This window comes from Ictidomys tridecemlineatus, chromosome 3 (assembly GCF_052094955.1).
Source record: "Ictidomys tridecemlineatus isolate mIctTri1 chromosome 3, mIctTri1.hap1, whole genome shotgun sequence".
Lineage (NCBI taxonomy): Eukaryota > Metazoa > Chordata > Mammalia > Rodentia > Sciuridae > Ictidomys > Ictidomys tridecemlineatus.
This window is the reverse complement of record NC_135479.1, coordinates 64,935,659-64,960,444: the sequence shown is the minus strand read 5'-3', so window position 1 is coordinate 64,960,444 and position 24,786 is coordinate 64,935,659. Positions and strand designations below refer to the sequence as shown.

Genomic DNA, 24,786 nt, shown 5'->3' with positions numbered 1-24,786 from the left:
GGGAGAGACCACCCAACAGACTGACTCCATGCAATTGGCAAAAGGGGATATTTATTGGGGATCCATTTTAGCGTGCTGGGACTCTGTGCTCACTCAAGGAGGGAGAGCAGCCCAGAGCCCCGAGCAAAGGTCAAGCAGAGCTTAAGTACACTTTTTTGAGAGGGCAGTGGGCTTTGCATACATCAGAACAAATTATCATAAGGCGTGGGGAAATTGAAAAACAACTCTGAGTCGTGATTGGCAAATTCATTGGCGGGAACAGATGGGGGGGGTGATTGGTCATTCCTAAGCGGGGCACACATTCAAACTGATTGGTTTGGGCCCTGTGACAAACTGCACAGGGCCCTAGGCTAAATGGCTAGTAGGGTGTTGTCTTAACTATCTCAGGAATCTGGGTGTAACAGAGGAACTCAATAATACTTAATTTTTTACATTTTAATTCAAGCCTTCCAGCTTAGAAACTTTACCCTTTCAGAATAATAGCAGAAATAAATAAGTAACTATCTAGTTTGAGGCAGAACCACCAAACTAGATGATGTTTTGCTTCTGCTTTCTATATTGATTATTAGAAACATACCTTTAAATTTACATGAAAAACTTTTGGAATTCTGTTCTGTTAGTTCTTCTAAAAATCAATGAAAGTGAAAAATAATTCAGGAAAGATAAATAATTAATTTCAAACAATTCATTTCTTAAAATAAATAATTTTTTTTCAAATCACCAAAAATTCTGAAATGTTAGAAAAGTTAAAAGCTTTAGAAATATCCTAAGGCAATTTCTATTTTGCTCAGAAGAGTAGACTGTCTCCAACTCATTCTTCTCTAGAATTGGACTGTGTGCAAATATGAAAAAAAAAAGTGCTAAGATGCCCTACATGGCTTATAAGTTTTAAAATCCTGACAGGAGCTCAAATCTGCCATTTTTCTACTTTACAAAATACAAAATCTTAAATTTGTATACTTAACAAACATTTGCAGAAGTGTAATTCAAAGTGACCTAAAAAAATGAAAAAAAAATTGTTGAAGGACTGACACACTGAACATGAGGGATTTATAATATTGTATCTCTTATATTAAATGTCTTTTTATCATTGTCAAAAATTTCCATGTTTATTTTATCAATATATTAATCAAAATTTTTATGCATTTAATAACAAATATCTAATTTCCTATTTTATTCAGTCTTTTAAAAAATTAGAAGTAATTAATATTAATAATTTAATTCTCATACTTGTTAAAGTATGCAACATATATTTTAAAAGTTATGGCCATAGCAAGTAAAAAATCCAGCCTAATTTTCTTTTAATATTTAGAGCCATCTCATCATAAAGGCATGAAAAGTTAATTTCTGCTTTATTATAAATTACTGTGATTTGTAAACTTGCTTGAAATCCCTACCAGTGCCTTGAACTCACCCATGTCTGGTTTTCCCTGATGAGATAACAACTCTACCTGAAACTTTAGTGATGACTGATAAATTCTGGCTTTCCCTGATCAAATAACAACTCACTCTGAAACTTTAGTGGTACATCATAAATTCTGATGTTGTGATCTAAATTTGCTCCCTAAATGCTAAACCATTTAGACCATTAACCTACTACGTGTCTTTGTATTATGCTTGTGAAAATCCTGTTGTTCCTGTAAGTTCTCAAGTCACTTTTGTAACTTTTTGTGCTATAAACCTACAGTCCTAGAGAACTGGAGTGCTGAATTCTTTTCCCATGGGTTTCAGGAGAGATTGTTATGCTCAAATGTGGGACCCCCCCAAAAGACCACCAGAGACCAAGATCAATGTAAGAACAAAAGAGGTTTTTATTGCAATCTAAGTCAGTCCTCCACACTCACAGAAACTGGTGGCTTAGAGCACCTGAGCCCAGGGTTTTCAGCAGTTTTATAACTCTTTGGGGAAGGCAGGTACCCCACATACATCATAGCATCTCTTAGCAAATCATCACACACCTTGGGAAAATCATAAACAACTCTAAAACATGATTAGCACATTCACTGGTGGGAATGAGTTGGGTAAGCATGATTGGTTAGTACAAGATGGGGATTCATTTGAACAGATTGGCTTAGGCCATCGGGAGATTATATTCTGCACTATATGGTTTCCCCAAATGTTATCAACCACCATAAACTACTGGAAGTGTCATTTGGAATCCCAGGAATTTTCCCTGTCTCTTGCTGATTGGTGGATGCTAGGGGTTGCTATGGATCTGCACCTAGCCTGACTGAGACAGGGACACCAAGCAAAACAGATCTTTCCTGTTATTTGTAGATAAACAACTCAGCAGGGTGGGTATGAGCCTAGGAGTGCTTGGGTGTGTCTTTCCAAAGATAAGAGTCATGCTCCCTACTTTGGACAGTCTTTGCTCTGAGGTAGAGGCTGGTTTCTCACCTTTACCTTATGTTTTTTTTATGGTTTTTTAGCTGTAGCTGGACACAATACCTTTATTTCACTTATTTATTTTTATGTAGTACTGAGGATCAAACCCAGGATCTTGCACATGGGAGCTGAACACAATACTTTTATTTCACTTACTTATTTTTATGTAGTACTGAGGATCAAACCCAGAATCTGCTGCTCAGCCACAATCCCAGCCCCTAATGTGTTGTTTTTATTGGACACTATTTCTTTAGGGCCTTTCTTCCCAGTTTAAAGTTCAACCTGTCACCTAAAAAGAACAGAGATCAAAAAATAAATATGTAAAATTTGATAATTATTGTCATTATTTTATATTAAGTCCTGAATAATATACAAGCATATATAATTCATAAACTCAGTTACTTTATATGTAAGTTTAAATGAAAATCTTCTGTTGTTTGGGTTAGTTCCCACTTATGGGAAACAACCTTGCCTTAAAATAACAGCAGCCTGAGACTCTGGGGTACATTTCTCAGATTTAAAAAAGAAAAGAAAAGAAAAAACAGCACTCAAAACCTGAGATTCTAGCCTTTATTCATACCTGGATTGGATAATATTCCCTGTCACTCAAAAAATTGTTCACTTCTCTCAGATTCAATGTTCATGATCTGAAGCCCTTTCCAATCAAGAGCATTTTGTGGGAACTGTGCATTCAGGTTTTATCAGGGAGGGTTGGCTTTTCACTTCTTATCTCCTGAGTCCTCCTTTTGCCATCTGTAGTCTCACACTTCAGAGTCACATGTTGTTCTGCTTTGCAGAAACTGAGGATCCCAAGTAGCCCTACTTCTGAGAACCAGGAAATGGTGAGTGTGCATTGGCCTAGCAAGAGAGGCTTGGGGAGGAAGAGTATTGGAACCACAAGATGGGCTGTGTTGAAAACAGGAGCTAGCAGATTGGGACTCTGGGCAGTCTCTGGAGTCTGCAGGCTTAACTCCTCCACTGGGCCACTATTTCCTCAGTCCTACTGGCCAACCAGATGGGGAACATGTCAGTGTCAGAGACTGTTCTCCACACTTTGGGTCTTCCCACCTACATTCCAACACTGCAAGATAAGAGAACAAAGGACAGGAATGTGACAGGAATATGGGATACATTAGCTATAAAAAAAAGCTAAAAAGACCTTAGTTTAAAAAAAAAATCCCTTTCATGGGTTTTACCTCTTTGGTCCCCTTTTTCTTCTGGGGAGAAGTCTTTTCTACTGTCCTTTAATAAAGCTTCTAATTTCCACTCTAAACGTTCCTTGGTGCACTTCTCTGGTGTTATACTTCAGCATTGGGGAAGCAAGGACTCTTCACCAGTAAGCAGCCATAACAGGTTTACATTTATTTTGAGAAAGGCCCTAGCTAAGTTGCTGAGATTATTTTTGTTATGGTTTGATTTATCTAGAATTTGCTATTACAATAAAGCATACTGTTTTACATACATATGTATTCATAGGGGGATCTTATTAATATTGTGATTCATTATTATTGTAATGTTATAATTTCACAATATAGGATAAGATCTTTTTTGCTCTTATAATTGAAATTTCTCTACACTATGGCTGCAAGAAAATGAATAAATTTCTTTAAAATTATATGGTAATAAAATTTTAAATGACATATTTACTAAACATCCTCTCCTTAAAAATTTTTTTTCTGTAATCTTTTTGGCAGTGAATCATGAATTCTATTATCTGGATTTTGGGATTTAATATATAATCATATGGAATAAAATTTGGCCAGTCCTAGAAATATTCATACATAATTTGTTGTTTACTTAATATCTTATTTATATTGTGATTTTTTATTATTGCAATATTATAATTTCACAATATATATGAATAGTAGGCCATGATAAGTTCATTTTGTGCTCTTATAATTGAAAAGGGTTTTGGCTAAAGTTACATATATCTTTGTAGATGAATTTTAAAAATTTATGCTTTGGTTTCTTACTTCATTTAAAGGAAAACTTGATAATTTTTTTACTATTGCATTATTCTTGTATTTAATAGTAAGGTTTACTTTTACATAACCATAAAACATGAAATATAATTTGATCTCCTTCAGTATCAAGTAGTTCCCCTTTCCCTATTCTCCTATTTTCTTCTATCATATATTTATATATAGTTTTTTGAATTATTGCTTTGTAGCATACACATAAAAGTAGACTTCACTGTGATATATTCATATTTGTACATAGAAGTTTTGGTGAGATATATTGTTGGTTAATTTGGGTGAAAATTATCACTTTTGTAATGGTGAGTTTTATTATTTACATGGGATGTATAATTCAGTCTTTTATGTGCTTTTTGTGACTTTTATTTTCTCATAAGTTCTACATATCTTGTTTCTAAAAAAGTACACATGTGAAATACCACTTGCATAAGGCACCTATGTAAAATTTGTACATAGTGTTTTATGCTCTTTGTTAAACTGGATATATTATGAAATGTTACTGGCCCCAGTGACCATTTTTCCTACAGATTATTATTTATATCTTCCAAGATGTATATTTTATTGAGCCATGCCCTTGGGTTTTAAGTGTTTGGATGAGTACCATTGCATACTTACATGTTATCATGATCACATATGCTCTAATATCAGTAAGTCTCTGTGATGGGGAGTATCATGTATATTCAATAGCAAAATAGTTTCCACAAATAGATACTATTTTAAACTCCTTTTGAGTTAATGATTATTAATTTGTTTTAAATGTTCATCAATATTACTTCATTTTTCTCATGATGGGTTTTTTTTGTTTCTTAAATTTCTAAAGATTTTGAATATTTTTAGTTAATAAACATATCTCATGTATAAATTTGAAGTTCAAACTTCTGTCTTTTATATGATTTTGGCTTAAAAGATGAGAAAAGGATCCAAAAATGCAGCTAGAGATTGATTTCAAATAAATAAAAACGTTTAAATTATTTTTAAAATTTGACTTTTCTTTTTACTCATCATTTATTATAGGTTTCTTGTATAATTGTAAGGGTAGATTATTTAAAGTGGATTCTAGGGCTTATCTTTTTTAATTACTACAGGAAAATAAATAAGAAATTTCTCTACACTATGGCTGCAGGAAAATGAATAAATTTCTTTAAAATCATATGGTAATAAAATTGTTAAATGACATATTTACTAAACATTCACTCCTTAAAATTTTTTTTCTGTAATATTTTTGGCAGTGAATCATGAATTCTATTATGTGGACTTTGGAATTTAATATAAAATCTTATGGAATAAATTTGGCCAATCCTAGAAATATTCATACACAATTTGTTGTTTACCTAATGAAATGTTGTGGAGTTAGCAACTAATGAACATATTTATTTTTAGAAATAGTTACTTTTTTGCTTTTCAATTTATTATAAGCCTTTTAGATTTATTTCCTTACTGAGTCACTCAGGGCCACTGTTTTTTTGTTTTTGTTTTTGTTTTTGTTTATCTCGAGGCATTTACCTTTCTAAGAAATCTGTTTCTGAAGAGTTTCTTAATATGAAAGAAAAAAAGTATTTATGTTGCCCCTGAAATGTATTCTCAATGCACTCTCTTCAAAATGCAGAGAAAATAATATTTCCCCAGACTGACATCCCTGTGTCAGGAGCTGACAATACATTGATGGTCATTGAAGAAATTTCATACAGTTCTGTCTCTGGGTAGTTTTCTGTGGGCTGCTGAATTGACAATTAGTATCCAGATACCCATGTTTTTTCATCTGTACTATAAAATAAATTTTAGAGGGCACAGATGAATAATGCTCTTCATGAGGCTAGGAATACCTGTATGTTCTGTAGTGCACAGCTGGCAAAGCCTCTGGAATACATTGTGCAGATTCTATTTGGTTAACCATTATCTGCCACTCACATAAATTTTCTTTCAAAAGCTTGTAATAGGGGCTGGGGATGTAGCTCAAGTGGTAGCGCGCTCGCCTAGCATGCGTACAGCCCGGGTTCGATCCTCAGCAGCACCACATACCAACAAAGATGTTGTGTCCGCCGAGAACTAAGAAAAAATAAATAAATGTTAAAATTCTCTCTCTCTGTCCCCCTCTCTCTCTCACTCTCTCTTTAAAAAAAAAAAAAAAAAAAAAGCTTGTAATAACCTTTTCACTTTAGGCATCCATGTCATCCACATTCCAAAGTATAAAAGTTTGAATCTTTATTTTCTGAATTCCAGGTTCCATTTCTCTTGTGGTTCAATGGGGTACAAATAATTATGATTTTTTTTCTTTCTTTTACACTGTTTGTAATAAAAATGTTCTCTGCTCTAAACCTATATTTCCCATGTCCAGCTATGTTTAGAAAATGACATAGATAATTGTATTTGATAATTTATAAAGGAGAGTTGAGAATAATTCTTGCTCATGTTCCCCTCCTTAGAAACTGTACCAGAAGTGTTCTTGGTACTGAAAAGTGAGGACCATAACCAATCAGATATATTAAAAAATGTTGATTAATTGTATATTCTCTTCTAAAAACTCTCTGTTCAGATCCTTGGCCCATTTCTTAATTGGGTTATTATTATTATTATTATTATCATCATCATCATCATCATCATCATCATCACTATTAGTATTATTTGCTTAGTCTTTTGAGTTCTTTATGTACCCTAGAGATTAGTGCTCTATCTGATATGTGAGAGGTAAAATATTCCTCCTTAAATGTAGGCTTTGTCTTCACCTCACAGATTGTTTCTTTTGCTGAGAATAAACTTTTTAGTATGATTCTATCCCATTTATTGATTATTTGTTTTAATTCTTGTGCTATCAGTTTCTTATTAAAAAAAATTGGGGCCTAATCCCACATGATGAAGATTAGAGCCTGTATTTCATTCCATTAGACACAGAGTATCTGGGTTAATTCCTAGGTTCTTGATACACTTAGAGTTGAGTTTTGTGCATGGTGAGAGATGGTGGTTTGTTGAAAAGGCTATCTTTTCTCCATTGCATGTTCTGACACCTTTGTCTAATATATAATAATTATAATTTTGTGGGTTAGTCTCTGAGACCTCTATTCTGTACCATTCATGTGTAGTCTGTTTTTTTTGCAAATGCAATGCTGTTTTTGTTACCATTGCTCTGTAGTATGGTTTAAGGTCTGGTATAGTGATTCCACCTGCTTCCCTCTTTCTGCTAAGGGTTACGTAAGCTATTCTTGGTCTCTTATTTTTCCAGATAAATTTTATTGTTGCTTTTTCTATTTCTATGAGGAATGCCATTAGGATTTTGATCAGAATTGCAGTAAATCTGTATAGTGCTTTGGTAGTACTGTCATTTTGATAATATTAATTGTGCCTATTGATGAGCAAAGTAGATCTTTCCATCTCTTAAGGTCTTTTTTGTTTTTTTTTTCTTTAGGTTTCTGTAGTTTTTCTTGTATAGACCCTTCACCTCTTTCATTAAGTTGATTCCCAAATATCTTTTTTTTTTAAGTTATTGTAAATGGGATAGTTTTCTTCATTTCTTTCTCAGAAGATTTTTCACTGATATACAGAAATGCCTTTGATTTATGGATGTTGATTTTATATTCTGCTACTTTGCTAAATTTATTTATGAGATCTAGAAGTTTTCTGGTGGAGCTTTTTGAGTCTTCTAGGTATATAATCATATCTGGAATTTGCAGGTAAATGGATAGCATTAGAGAAGATAATGCTAAGTGATGTTAGCCAATTTAAAAAAATGCCAAATATAAGGAGGCTGACTCATAATGGGGTAGGGAGCGGGAGCATGAGAGAAATAGATGGATTCTCAATAAAGAAGAGGGTTGGGAGGAAAAGAAAGGGGATACAGGATTTGCAAGAATGGTGGAAGGTGATAGAGACCATAATCAAAAGTTCATGTACGAAGACACAAATTTGTATCACCATACTTTATATACAACCAGAGATATGAAAAATTGTGTTCTATACAAGAAATAAGAATTTTAATGCTTCTGTTGTCATTTCTTTAAAAAAATTGACAGAAATATGAAAGAAAATTTGTCCATAAATTATATACACTAAATATGTTCATGATATATAGATCTAGGGAAACGCATGTCTCTTTCCTTAATTTTTAAAAATCAATTAATTTATTAATTTTTTCTAACTTGCTAATAGAGCAGAATACATTTCACTTCATGCTACAAAAATGGAGCACAAACTTTTATTTCTCTTGTTGTACAGAAAGTATAGTAACAAAACCCAGGTAACTCTACTTTGTGTACAACAAGATTTTCATCTCATTCCGCCATCTATAACATCTTTCATCACCTCCTTCCCCTTTGTCTTATTCAAAGTTTCTTCATTTCTTCCATGCTACCTCCCACTTCCCTCGTTGTGCATCACCATCCACTTAGCAGAGAAAATCTTAGGTCTTTGGTTTAGGAGGATTGGCTTACTTTCCTTAACATGATATTCTTCAACTCCATCCATTTACTTTCCAATTCCATAATTTTATTCTCTATTAATGTTCAGTATTATTCCACTGTGTAAATAGACCATATTTTCTTTATCTATTCATCTATTGAAGAACATATAGATTGGTTCTATAGTTTACCTATTGTGAATTGTTTTGCTATGAACATTGATGTGGATATGCCTCTGTATTATGCGGTTTTTAGCTCTTGTTGGTCTAAACTGAGGAGTTGGGTAGCTGGGTAAAATTTGGTTTCTTTCCAAGTTTTCTAAAGAATCTTCTTATTCTTTTCCAGATTGGTGTCACAAATTTAGGGTCCTACCAACATTGTTACAGTGGGGCTTTTTCCTCACATCCTGACCAACATATATTTTTGCTTGTATTTTTAATAACTGCCATTCTGATTGGAGTAAGATTAAATTTTGGAGTAGTTTGGATTTGCAATTCTTTAATTACTAGAGATGTTAAACATTTTTTTATTGATTTATTGATCGTTTATTTTCTAATAAGTGTGTCTCTTCAGATCCTTAGTCCATTTCATTTAATGATTGGGAAATTTGGTTTTTGGTATTAAGTTTTTTAAGTTCTTTATATATCCTGGAAATTAGGTTTCTACTTGATTTGCATGTGGTAAAAAGTTGTTCCTATCTCTGGTATCAGTTTTTGCCTCACTGATTTTTTTTTTCTGAGAAGAATCTTTTCAGTTTGAATTCATCCCACCTAGTGACTCTTGTTTCTATTTCTTGTGCTTTAGTAGTGCTCTTAAAGAAGAAAAATTTCAAATCCCCTACCTGGGATTACAGGTGTATGACATCATGATAGCAACACAATTCATCTTCATTTCAAGCTCATTTTCTTAAGGGGATTTCATCCTAGAAAGAAAAAGAAAATGTTATATACAGGCCATTGGGTCTAAGGCCATGTCATAAAAATAAAGAATATTCCATTAGTCAATTTAAATAATAGACCAAAATCTTTGGATCTGGGGGAAATATATATAACACACACACACACACACACACACACACACACACACACACACCATACTCTTTCTGGTGAAATCTTCTTGCCCTGACTCAGGGAAGTTTCTCTCTAGTTTTTTATATCTCAGGAGAAATAATGGTAAAAAAAAAATGTATCATTCACCTGTAGAATAAAAAGAAGTGATCATGTCCTTCATCTTTTTGAACTCAGGACAAACATAACTCTCAAATATGGTTCTGTGAACTGAGATTTTCTGGAGTCTAGAAATAGATTTGAGGGTGCTGTTCCAAAAATACATATAATTTATTAGTAATATTTTAAATCCATAATGGTAATTTTCACATAGTGGAAATAATGGGTTATACTATAAAATTCAATTTTACTATTTTTATATGAATTTTAAAAAAAATAATTATCTTTCCACCTCTTATAATTTTAATGTTCAATCTGTTTCCATACAAGAGAAGTTAACTGAAATTTTACAGAATTGTCACTGTATTATTTCCATCCATAAATAATATATTTACATATATAATCTACACATTCAAAAGGCCTCATATGCAAGTTTAAATGCAAATGCTTTTCTGGGTTGGCTGGATTATACTTCTCCAAGGATACCTTGCCATAAATTTGATGCAGCCTGAGGAACTGGATTTCAATTCCCAGATCCTCAAAATAAAATAAATAAATAAATAAATAAATAAATAAGTGTACAGACAAGACCCTACAATTGTGACATCATTTATTTCTGGATTTGAGGTTATCTCCTGACTCTGAAAAAACTCACTAGGTTCAGATTGAGCATATGAAGACATAAGTTGTGTCCAATCAGGACCCCTTATATAAGCATTGTCCAATCTACACATATTCAGTAAAGAGAAGCAAGTTTTGACCATCTGGTGTCAAGTCTGCCAGAGTGGGTATCCACTTCTATGCTTCATCACTTATGTTCAGTGAACCTGATTTTTATTCTCCTGTATAGGTGCTTTGTGATTTATAGAGAGGACATGTGGTTTTTCAAAATAGAGTAAATTATGAGTGTGCAGTGAAATCCTGAGACTGGATGGTGAGTCTGGTTGAAACTGGCTGCACTGACTATGGTGGGAGCTGGCAATGGTTTGCTAGAATCCCTGGTGTAACCTTTGGTTTCTGCATTCCTGTGTCTTCTTCTGAGAAAGGTCAGCCATGAATTTCCACTGGCCAGTCAACTGGATCATGTATTAACAGTAGACACTGGAAGTCCTATAGTATCCTATAGAATATCTTCAGCCCCTACCTTAAATTCTATGTGAGAACATTTGTGGCAATATTTCCGAATCTTCTCAGATTGTGTTGTGGATTCTGGAGTGAGGAGATCATCATAAAACATAATGTGTTTTTTCCTCCAGGAGCGGGGTGACATACTCTATAGGTATCTCAGTTTTTTTTTTCCTCCTGAATTCATTCTCCTTCTTTTTGGAGATTGTGGTATTGTGGATTTAGCCAGAGGTACTGTACCACTTTGCTACATACCTGGTACTTTTAATTTTTTTTTTTTATCTTCAGACAGTTGCTGAGTGTGATTTTAAATTTTTGCCCCTGTATTGTGAGTTGCATTTATATATAAAATTTTAGCTTTCTGTTCAATGACAACTTACCACTTTTCCAGTACTATCAGTTACATTTTTGCAGTATTATCAGTTATTTTACCCATATTATATTTCAAATGAACATGGTATTTTCAATTGTTATGCCAAAAACTGGATGAGACTTTAAAGTATTTTTTTTCTCTCTGGGTGAAATGATACACGCATATTAATTACAGAGACTCAAGTGGCTAAGTCAGTAAGATTGCAATTTCAAGGTAAACATCAGGAACTTAGGTAAACTAATTAGACAATTAGAAAAACCTGTCTCATAATTTTAAAACATGGCTGGGTATGTAGCCCAGAATTAACATGCTGCTGTTTCAAATCCCCAGTACTGTGGAAAAAAATCAAAAGCAAAAAAATTTTTTTTGTTTTTTATAAGCATTTTACATAATTGAAAATTAAAAAAGAATCACTTTATCTTGGAAAAATCATGTGTTTCTATTCTTCATTTGTGTCTCCAAAGGCAGACAACCTGTCAGAGTGTCTTTATGCTCATTTGTGAAATGTATATGAGAGCACTCTCATTCCATACTCTGGTATTTTCCTGGAACTGTGTTTCAGAACTATGTAATATGAGGATCCCACAGCTGGCACATCTAATGCCTCTCATAAGTCCAGACCAGTACTTGGAATTTTTTTTGTTGAAGAGCAGTATAAATGTAAAAAGCTTAGTTTCTCAAAGAAATAACTTATAGAACTCTAAACTTCCATTTTTTAAAAAATGTCTTCACTAATTTTATAGTCGCACAGTGTTTCTTTCTTCCATATTCATATAATTGGAGTACTACTTACTTTTCCACTTTTTGACAGTAGCCATTCTAACAGCTGTGCTCATGCAGAAGATCTTATACTTGGATGGTGAACTAAAATTCTGATGCAAGCGTTTTAGATTTCAAGGTGCCTTATGCTCACTGGAAAAAAAAATTGATATGCACCTATTTTAGAAATAAAGAGGGATCTGTGATTGTAACCATTTTTCTTCACTAATATTCAAGATTTTAGCCCATTAAAATGTTTGCACACCAATGTGAAAACATTTCTTTTTGTTCTAGGGAGATTTGCACCTGCACAGTTACCAGTGCTTTCAATGCTTTGAGGTTTCAGATGTAGTCCATTGAATGGAAAAAGTTAATATCGGGACAAATTACTTACAGAAAGAATGGGTTAGGTCTGGTTTTATTAGTAAAGTGAGCTGGGTGAGAGAGCTCAAGAAGTGCTAAACTGCCACTTTGGCTTTCAGTGGTGGTCTGTATATCTCTGTTAATAATTTTGGTACTGTCTAAATAAAAGTTCAACTGTCAGCAATAGCTATTTGCATTTTTAGAAAATGTTGGCAAATCCTTCTAAGGGATTAAGGGATTCCGTTAAGATTTAACACCTCTTCTACTCTGGTCTAATGGAATAAAGCCAATGGATCTTGCATGGCCATAGAAAACCACTTATTTTTTTCCTTCCTGGAGTAAATACTCATGTGTATCTTATCCCTTCCTCTGTGTTTACAGATAAATTAGCATTTAAACTACAGGCAATTTAGAGTTAAATTATATATTTCAAACGCAAATCAATCTTCCTTTATTTATATTAACACTGGATTTGGGCATTTTGTTCCAGTAATTTTGCATATTGCTCAAATTAGACAAATCTTCAAGTGCAATCTACTTATGTCTTTTTTTTAAGAGAGAGAGAGAGAGAGAGAGAGAGTTTTTAATGTTTATTTTTTAGTTTTCGGCAGACACAACATCTTTGTTTGTATGTGGTGCTGAGGATCGAACCCGGGCTGCACGCATGCCAGGTGAGTGCGCCACCGTTTGAGCCACATCCACAGCCCCTCTACTTATGTCTTGATTGATATTTTTTTTTCTGTTTTCCAATTTGTGTGCCTCTAATTCCTTTAGAGTTTTTAGATGGACTGAAAACAGAAGTATATATTTATTTGGTGTATCCATAAATGGAGGGAGGCTTATATTCTGCTTTAATTTATTTTTATTTTATTTTTTAAAATTATCTCTCTTTATATCTGCTGTTTGGTTGATGCTTGTGTATAATTCCAGTGTCACACACATTCTGCATACAAGTCGCTTTTGTAATCTATGCCTTTTATTCTAACATCTACCTTGAGTTTGGATTGTATTATTTACTCACATTAAATATTTTATTGATATATTTTGATTTATGCACTTATAATAATTATCAGTAAAAATATATTTGCATACATATGAATTGCCCTAAGTAGTTTTCTGTATTGTGATTTCTTTATCTTAAAATTACTACACTGTTGTAATATTTTAACATGCATTAGTGTCAGGTAATGATCACTAGTACATTTGCTCTTATATATGAGAGAGTTCTTGTCTAATTTTATATACATTCAACTTTCCAGGAAAATTTTAGAAGTTGTTGCTTTGATTTCTTCTTTAACAAAAAGTAAAGAATGGTAAAATTATGAACAATTTTTATTAAAGGGTACCTTTAGAAAAGTGATCATTTGTATTATAGTTTTATCCTTTGTAAATATGTTGAATATTTGAGTCTTTTATGTTCTTTTCTGTATTTTTATTTTCTCAAATACTGCATATTCTTTTGTAAACATACTTGCATATGAAATGCAACATTCGTGTGACATCAGCATAAACTATACATGGTATTTTATTGTATTTGTCAAACTGGATATAATACATCAACAAATATTCTAGCTCCTAGAATTTACATTTTACAAAATTTAATAATTATTTCTTCTTCTTTAGCCATGCACCTTGGTTTCAACTCTGGAAGAATGTGGCTGTATTCTCATTTACAGTTGTTGTAATTTTAGTCTATGGTTATTGTGTGGGTGTTTCATATACATATGATTACAAAACATTTCCTACAAATGGATAATAAAAGCTTAAATTATTATTTTTCTTTTTTGTGAATGCGTTTATTCCACATATTCATCAATACTATTTAATTTATCTATATGATTTGATTTTATTCAATGTTATCTAATTTCTAAAGATTTTGAGTTTTATGATTATTGAACACTTAGATATATCCTTTTTAATGTGATTCTTCAAGAATTGTTTTTCTTTTGCAATCTGTTGTATTTGTTCTTGTTATAAGCATTTGATTATATGTGAGGAAATTAGGGTTTTTTTCCCTTTTCAGTTTTGCAGCTTTTAATGTAGTCATTTTATGAATTTTTGTATTAATATTTTGTAATTCATAAGTTTAAGTCTATTATATAATTTTCAAAACAAAAAATAAAACTATTTTTTTTCTTTTATGATATTAGGGATTCAACCAAAGTGTCTTAATGCTGAGCATATTCTAAGCTCTGTTTTAAATTTAATTTCCAGATGGGGTTAGCTCAATTACTTCAGTTGGCCTTAAATTTTGAACTTCATGCCTTAGACTCCAGAATAGGAGATATTTCAGGTGTGCACCAAAATACGAACCCTATCTTTTGTATATAAACTTTTGAGCTTTGTACTTTCTTATATATTTCAGTAGCATTTATTAATAACTTATATTCTACATTTAATGTGTCAAAATATGTTGTTATGTTTTATGGGTGAAAGAATAAAATAGCATTTTATTATCACACTCCTTTTCCAATATCCTAGCATGTTTTAAGAGTTTTGTTGTCAGTGTTTTCTGTAGTTCCACCATTTATATTATTATGAGGTTTACCCTGATTGATTTTACTTCATAACATCAATCATGTGGCTTCATGGTATTTTGGTCAGCAGTAGACTTTATGTACAACCATGGATCTAGCAAATATCTTAGCCATGTACTAGTCTATACCATCTAGATTCTGTCATTGCACTCAGAGAATTGGAAAATTGCAGAAGAATTTTAGGATAAATTTTCCCGAGTGTATTTCCATAAAGTGAGAAATCATTATATATGCCTATATTTGCAATTACATACTGTATAATTGATATATATTTTTTTATTTTTTGAATTTTCAAATTTGCTAGTGCTTTTTTAATTGTATCTCCTTTTTAAAAAATTTGTATTGAAGATTGAACCCAGGGGTGCTTAACAATGAAGCCACATCCTTAGTCCTTTTGTTATATTTTGTTTAGAGATAGAGTATTGCTGAGTTACTAAGTGCCCCACTAAGTTGCTCAATACAACATATATAAGACAATATTATATACAATATTGTCTTAGAATTTATGATCCATTTTTCTTATCCTCCTTAGTTACTGGAACTACAGTTGTCCATCACTCTTCTGGGCTCATTTGCTTTTTAAAAGCACCAACATTGGTACTGGTAACTCTGTGTTATGTTTACCTTTAATAGCTTCTAATTTTTGTCTTTTGCTTAGACTTTCTTTACTTTTAGTTTTTAAATTTTACTTTTTAGGGGCTGGGGATGTGACTCAAGCGGTAGCTCACTTGCCTGGAATGTGTGTCGCCTGGGTTCCATCCTTAGCTCCACATACAAACAAAGATGTTGTGTTCACCAATAACTAAAAAATAAATATTTTAAAAAATTAACTTTTTAGTGGGTTGGATGATTTGATAATAAATTCTAGTCATTTTATGGCTTATAATTTTTTTGTGTATGTTTTATTTTTACCTCAGGTAAAACTGAATTCCAATTTTTCCAGCTGAATGGAGGTCTAAGTGAAACATAATAACCTGTATGAATATTGTTAAAGAAATTGAACCACAATTTTATCCAGTTTTTTGACTGCACTGTATATGCCCAAAGGACATAAAATCAGCATACTACATTGACACAGCCACATTTATGTTTATAGCAGCACAATTCACAATAGCTAAGCTATAAAACCAACCACTCAATGATGAAATGGGTCCATTCAATGATGACACGAGAAAATCTGTTTCTTATGTACAAAATAAACTATGAATTGGCCATAAATAAGAATGACTTTATGACATTTGCCAGGAAATGGATGAATCTGGAGATTCTATGTTAAGTAAAACAAACCATTTCTTTAAGACCAAAAGTTGAAAGTTATTGCTGATATGTGAAATGTAAAGCTCATAAAGTGGGGAAGGGTAAGAAAAAAAAGATCAGTAGATTGCACAATGGTAAACAAAAAATAAATAAATAAATAAATAAATAAATAAATAAGACAAGGATAAAAATATAAAAGATATATATCTATAAGTGAATCCTACCATTTTAACCACCACCCAGAAAAGTATTTTAATTAGGATAAGATATATCCCATGCTTTCATAATATCATAAAAATCGATTTTACTGTCAGGTAGAACTAGAAAGAACAAATAAAAAAATAAATTATATTTGTTTTAAGAGCTATACGTATATTCTATTATAAATATCATACAATATAAACATCGATCAAAGTTTGTACATATATATATATATAAAATTTTGTATGTTAATAGATGTTAAAATTATAGAAAGAATAATTCAAACAGGATTGTTGTTGCTATTTTGTTATATTAATAATATATATAAAACCATAAAATGTTTGAACTTAAATAAACTGTTAAATATTTCCATTAAGTGGTCTGTCTACCTTGTTGCATTTCAAAATTTCTCTTATACCATTGATGTTGGAGTTACTAGAGATCTCACTACACATTCAGAAGAGCTAGCTCTATTAGAGAAATAACGAATAAGATTCTACACATTAGTAAATATCTGATTAGTGGTTGTACAATTAAAATTTGAGGGTTCCCTTTCTTAATTATCATGATTTTGTCATCTGAAAAATATGTATAATTTAAATCAAGATATAAAAAATGAAAAAAAATATTTTTGTGTTAATTCCTCAGTTTTATATTGTGTTTCATAAATGTGGTGTATGTATACTTTTTTGAACTTCAATCATTTTTTCTGCAGAAGTACACTACCTACATGATAGTCTACTAACTCTTATTTCAACTTTAATTACATTACAGACTGTGCAAATGTTCTTGTGGTAAATGTGTTATTTATTTACCTATTCTTATTTTAGGAACTGTTAACATTTATGGATATAGCCATTAATTTTACTGAAGAGGAGTGGGAATGCCTTCAGCCTGCTCAGAAAAATTTATATAGAGATATGATGCTAGAGAATTATAGAAACTTTTCCTTCCTGGGTAAGTTTAATTTCCCTTTAAAATTATTAACTACTAATTATTAATTAATTTACTTCTGTTGCAGAGTATCTTCTGGGAGCTTCTCTATGAGTTTCAGATTTGTGTTTCAAAGAAAAAGGGCATAAGGGCATTTTTAGTACAGATATTCTTCACTTTAGATAAGTAGTACCTAGTATAATTTAGTGATGTAAACTATTGTAGATTACACATAGCAGGGGACACAGTTGAGTCATTCAAATGTCAAGAGAAAACCAAACTAAAAAATGTTGAAAGAGTAGTTATCCAGCATAAGAAATTTTCAGAAGCTTAGGCTTATTTATTTTGATTGTAATCGTTGAACAAATACTGCTCTATATTTATCACATTTTCAAGTTCCTTGTTGTTCTCTATTTTCTTCTTTAGTGATGTCCCAGTTTATTCAAATTAGCCATCAAAACTTACCTTTTGTTTTGAGGGCCAGCATGATCTGTTTCAAATCTTTTTGTAAAGAAACTTTTAAAGAAGCAAAGAGAAGAGAGAGACACACACACAGTGAAAAGGAAAAAAGAAAAAAAAATAACTGGCCACCCCTTTTAACAGCTGCACATATAATACTCCAAAATTACATACCTTCTAACCCAGTTTTCTTTAAGCCCAAGTGCTAGCTAACCAAGATTAGAAACAGTTAATACAAATATGGAGCCCCTTCTCCCTAAGGACATTACCACAGAGACTAGATAGTGAACTTGTAGAGTTGTCTTAATAGATTCAGAAAGTAACTGTTGGGCATTACAATTTTGGGACTCAGGGTGCCAGTTACAATCAGTCCAGCACTTTCCTGTCTATTCCAAAGTCAGAATACCTAATACCTCCCCTCTATTTAAAGGCCTTTTGAATAAATAATATTACTTATCTCCATAATGCTGGTGGGGGCAAAAAATAGGGCAGACATAGACAACAGCAAGTTCCAACATCAGTAAACATTCACCTATGAATATTTTTGACCCAGATAAAATTGAGTAAACACGAAGTTAACCAATCCAACAAGTCCAAAATCCATCATCTTGTTCAACCTTATTAATGATATCTTTAAGGTAATCTAAGTCTTTTGAAATGAAATTACTATTATAACTTAAATTGAAGGAACACATGTTATTAAACTTCTGATATCCTTTATGATGTAACAATAACAATCAATTTTATAATGATTTTCAAGTATGGCTTGACAATGTTGTTTATGTTCTTCATTAAGCATATTTACATCCATGGAGGCATGAATAATACTGTTTTTGATAGCATAGGTGAGTTTCATAGAAGTTTTATAAGCCCATAGAGCTAGTCCAAGTAAACCCAGTAAGGAGAATGTTGACCTATTAAATTCTGCCTTAGAGAGAAGCTTCACTGAATCATCACTGTTTTTATCAAAAGGAATAGATCTTATATGTATAAATTGCACAGGATGGTGACCTATTAAATACTATGTTGATGGTAAGGACACATTATTCTGCTAAGACAACAATGAGACATTTTTGCAGGTATATAACAATTTTATGCAAGTGAGTCAAGATATTATAATGGGTTCTAGAATCCAGGATCTGACAGTACTAATTTCCCAGAGCTGGTGTACAGAAACAGAGCAAAATTGTTATTAAGACCAAAGCATTTACAGAGTTGTGTGTGAGTTTATCAATCAAAGCTGTAACAGAGTTATCTACAATACATTCTAACCCCATTTTAGCCAACACATGTTGAGCTGAGGCTGTTAATGGTTTTATATCCCCCGCCCAGTAACTAGAATTAATGTATCTTGGGGTCCTATTTTAATGATTCTCCTCTTTTGAGAAGAATGATTTTTCTCTTTTTTGGATAAACTCTTATCTTCCAGGGTTAAATGAAATCAACTTAGAAATCAGCTTGTGAAGTCCCTGATGTACATTTATAATTGTTATTTTTCATGTATGAAGGTAGAGTCCAAACAGGATAAGTTGGCATAAGAGTAGCAGTCTATGCTTTTCCCCACATGATCAAAGGCATAGGATCTTGTCATGCTGGTCAGATGGAACCTCATATATTACATAATATTTAAAGTAATGGCTGTTTGAGAACAAAATGTCTATACAATGCAGATGACCAATTTTGTGTATTAAATTTATGTTGTATATTGAGAACATTACCTGTAAATAAAACAATATTTAAAGCATATAAATATAAGAGAGGCTAGATCTTTGTTTGTTTCTGTTTTAAAAGGAACATATTAGGATACAATTTGCTCACTCAACAAAAGCTCGTCCAAAAAAATTATAAGAAATTTCATGATTTAAAACTATATCTCATTGATTAAAAATTGTGCAAAAGGATAAGATGAAAAGGCAGGAGCATTATCCATCTCTAAACAAATAGGGCCTCTAGGAGCAGATCTTGCTTGGTTTCTTTCCATTCTCTCTGCTGGAACTGACTTGACATTTTCTTTTTTTAGATTCGATTCTGTTAGTATATTTTTTCTTTTGTTTTGTGTTTTGAAATAATGCATTAGTAATCATAAATATATTGAAGTGAATGAATCATTATAATTTATTTTGTGATTTTTTAATGTTTTTTTTAATTTTGATTAGTGATTTAATTTCTGGATCATTGTTTTTTATTGTGGTATGCTTGGATTCTTTTCACACTTCCTATATATATAGGAAATGGGAAAATATATATGGAGTCTTTGACTATAATATTAACCCTACACAAAACACAGTATATATACACATATAACACTTCTCTTTATATATCCTATAGATTTTTAATTTTTACAGTATTTTACAAGTTGCTTAGACTTTTCTTAAACTTGGTACTGCTTGTAAGCCTCTCCCATATTGGTAGAATTTCAGATTTGCACACTAGTAATGGCCCTCTCATTTTTTCTTAAAGAATTATTCACATAAACATTGTGCTCATTGATATTAATATTTTTTAATTTTACTCCCTAAACTTTTTTTAAAATAGTTACTTAGTGTTCTTTGAGTAATTCATAACTGTCAGTCTCCTTATGTTAAATTCTTAATGTTCTTTTTTTCTTTTTTGTCACTTGGATTTAGCCATGCTTCTCTTTGTTTATATTTGCTGTACTGTTTTTATTTGTTCATTAAAGGAGCCATCAGTAGATTATATAGTCCATTTTTGGGAAATAAGTATAAAAACTTTTAAATAAATAAAAATAGGCAAGAACAGTGCTGCATTCTTGTAATATTTTCTAATTGGGAGGCCATGAAAAAGTACTTCATTTGAGAGAAGTCACAGAAATTTAAAAATGACATGGCTCAAACAATTTTAAAAAAAGACTTGTGTTGTAATTTGTGATATAAAATTTTTGGAATAATCTCAATCATTACACATGAAACATTAAAAGTTGGATGACCTAAAGATCCAGAATTGCCAGTACTAAATATGTATCCATGAATAATTAAATCAGACAATTGAAGAGATACCTCTGCTTTTGTGTTTATTGCAAACATTTTTCTCAGTACTAAAGTTAGGGTCTAAATGTGTGTGCCCATCAATGTCAAATGTGTAAAAATATGTACATATATACTATTATTATTTAGTTATAAAATATTTTGTCTCTTAAAGTCTTATAAGAAATATATGCAGGGGCTGGGGTGGTGGCTCAGTGGTAGAGTGCTCGCCTAGCATGCATGAGGCACTGGGTTCAATCCTCAGCACCACGTAAAAAAAAAAACTAAATAAACAAGAAATATATGCAGGACTTTGAATTAAGTGAAAGGTGGCAGGCAGATATTAAGTTGTAGGAGCATTTGATTCACATGTGGAACTCAGAAATTTAGTGAGCAAAATTTTGCTTATGAGGTACTGTGTTTTTTGTAAGGTTGATATTATAGTGAAAGTCTTCATATTTTTATTTATTGAGCATAATAGGGTCAAGAGTTATATTTTACCACATAGTGAGTGTATTATGTTCTTCATAAAAAGGAATAGAATATAATACCTTGTAAGAACAAAATTGGTAATTACATGAAATAATGCTTGTGTTAATTCATTCTATTTAGACATTTTACCTTGTATATATAGTATAAAATACCATGATATATTTAGAGATAAACAAACTTGTATTTGTCAATAAAGTAAATTCTCATATCACATGAATGTAAAAATATAAAAATCAATTTAATATACTTGACTTTCATGTGTTGAATTTATCCAAGTATTATGGCCATAGGCTATGCAAGGTTTATATAGTCCTTTAAAAAATGTTTTTTTATGATAAATTTTATAGACATATGTGTATATTTCTTAGTAAATTTTTTGTTCATATTTCTTTTTAAGAGTCCATTGCCTCTTTACACTTGTTGAGTATTTATGGTACTATCACTCAAAATCTACTAGTTATTTTTATGTCTCTATGTCATGGTAGACAAAAAAAAAAAAAAAACATTTTTTTGGACATTCTTTAGAAAAGCCAGAAATGTTTGTATATGTTTTACATTTCTCTCGTTCTACTGACAGTGAAGGTAGCTGGTAAATATTTCTAAATACAGAATACTATCTTATGAAGGAAAAAAGGCTTTTAATGTTACTTTTCTACACTTTATTATATTACTCTTCTTAATGATGTACTCCTTTTGGATACTGTGGTCTCTACAAGAATTTTGGTAATATTCTCAAGGTAATTTTGTCTGTACATTTTTTATTGAACTAATATATAATTTGGATTTATGGTGACTCTGGACTTACTAATATGCTACACTCCTGATGTACTTATTTTACCTTAATTTCATGTTATGTATGCAAAATATATTTATCACAGTCTAATAGGTATTTTTTTTATTTTTGTCTATTTCAGCCATGACTCCTAATCATACCCAAGTATATTCACCAGAAAAGGGCCTAAAACATATTTTTCATGAAGTGATAAGTGCAAAATATAGAAGTTGTGATCTTGACTATTTACCGTAGAAGAAAATAGGGAAAACTCCAAGTGAGAGTGAACACCAGAAATCATATAAAAAATCAGGCCTTGTTCTCCAACAGAGAATTTATACTGGAGAGAAGCCGTATAAAGCCGTATAAATATAAAAAATGTGGCAAAGTTTTTAGTAAAAAAAAAAAAAAAAAAGGTCTTATTTACCACAGAAGAAACCACAATGGAAAAAAGCCCTACAAATGTAAAGTATGTGCCAAAGCTTTTGGTCAAAAATCACACCTTATTTGCCACAGTAGAACTCACACTGGAGAGAAGCCTCACAAATGTACAGAATGTGGCAAAGCTTTCCATCAGAAATCAGACCTTATTTGCCACAGGAGAACTCACACTGGAGATAAGCCCTACAAATGTAAAGATTGTGGCAAAGCTTTTGGTCGAAAATCACACCTTATTTGCCACAGCAGAACTCAAACTGGAGAGAAGCCCTACAAATGTACAGAATGTGACAAAGCTTTCGGTAAAAAAATCACACCTTATTAACCACAGAAGAACTGACACTGGAGAGAAGCCCTACAAACGTAAAGATTATGGCAAAGCTTTTGTTGAAAAATCAGACCTTACTTACCATAGAAGATATCACACTGGAGAGAAGCCCTATAAATGTAAAGACTGTGGCAAAGCTTTTTGTAAAAAATCAAACCTTATTTGCCACAGGAGAATTCACACTGGAGAAAAGCCCTACAAATGTAAAGATTGTGGCAAAGCTTTTGGTCAAAAATCAGACCTTATTTGCCACAGTAGCACTCACACTGGAGAGAAGCCCTACAAATGTAAAAAATGTGGCAAAGCTTTTGGTCAAAAAATAGACCTTATTCATCACAGCAGAACTCACTGGAGAGAAGTCCTACTAATGTAAAGAATTTGGGGCTGGGGCTGTGGTCCAGTGGTAGAGTGCTAGCCTCGTGTATGTGAGATCCTGGCTTTGATCCTCAGCACCACATTAAAATAAATAAGTGAAATAATGGTATTGTGTCCAACTGAAACTAAAAAATAAACATAAAAAAGAGAGTAAACCTTATTAACAACAGAATTTATACAGAAAAGAACCTCTACAAATTGAAAAAAAATGCAGCAAAGCTTTTAATAAGAAATCAATTATTTTCACCACTAGGCTACTTATTCTGGAAAGAAGATATATAAATGTAGAGAATGTAGAAACATTTTAAATTATATATCATATATTACTAGACAACAGAGAAAACACATTGGAGAGAAGCTATACAAATGAGACCATTACTCTAATAAAGGGACAACATTTAATCCTCACCACAATAACCGTAGCGTAGAGAATGTTTTGAAATGTGAAAATTGACAATGTGACAATGCCTCCAAAATTTATTCACCACCAATACTCAGAACCTGTGGATACATACTGGTTAGAGAAAATACAAATGGAAAAAAAATGTAGCTACATGTTTCTTAAACACTGCTCATTTTTTGAAAATTCACTGTGCCCAGAACACCTAAAATGTTAAATAATATATCCAAAATGTATTTAAAATTTAAATTCATCGAACATCTGAAAACTTATACTAGTAGTGAAAATTGAACAGATTTTGTCCAAAATATATGCCTTATATAACAGTGTAACATTTATAATAAATGTGAGAGTATAGTAATAATATTATCTACATATTACACCTTGATGTATATGAGGATCAGTAAAAAATACAGAACTCATTTAAGTTTAGAAAACAAGTAGTTGTCTTTAGCTTTTGCTTAAATTAATTAAGCATTATCAAGTTATTTTGTAGAAATATCAGTCATAAACATCATACATGCATAGTGAAGAAACGTCATCTTTGAAAGAATATAATTGTTTTTCTAAATCAAAATTTACTATTTTCACTTTTGAATACTGAGAAAAGAATTATAAGAAATCTATTTTTGTTGTTTAACACTGAAGTGTAACATTTTAAACTTTAATTTTTTGTTGTATTTCAGTTTATGTTTAGGTATTTTTATACACTGAGCCACATTCTTAAGCCCTCTCGCCACTTTTTCAAATTTTGAGACTGTATTGCTAAGTTACTTAAAACCACACTAAGTTGCTGAGGCTGAATTTAAACTTCTAAAACTACACAGTTTCCCAATTTGCTTGGATTACAAGCATGGACCATCATGCCAGGATTACAGTGCATTTTTTTTTTACCTATATTTACCTTATGTATGCAATATGTCTTTATAACTGAATATTTGTTTATATGTTAACACTCATGTACTGCATCCTATTGTTAAATGACAGATATAATAGTGTTCCACTTGACTAAATGTTCTATGTAACAGTAAAACATACTGTTGAGTAAATAATACTCTAGCATCTGTTAATACTT

The 24,786-nt window shown here is 31.7% G+C and overlaps 1 protein-coding gene across 1 annotated transcript in view; it reads left to right on the top strand.

Annotated features, from left to right (window-relative positions):
• Nucleotides 1-24,786, top strand: part of LOC120888242 (uncharacterized) — a 167,190-nt gene that overhangs the window by 61,547 nt on the left and 80,857 nt on the right. Inside the window, 3 exon segments of the mRNA XM_078041107.1 lie at nucleotides 13,137-13,206; nucleotides 17,361-17,487; nucleotides 22,313-23,294. Of these exon segments, the coding sequence (XP_077897233.1) occupies nucleotides 22,614-23,294 (681 nt within the window). The 5' untranslated portion in view covers nucleotides 13,137-13,206; nucleotides 17,361-17,487; nucleotides 22,313-22,613.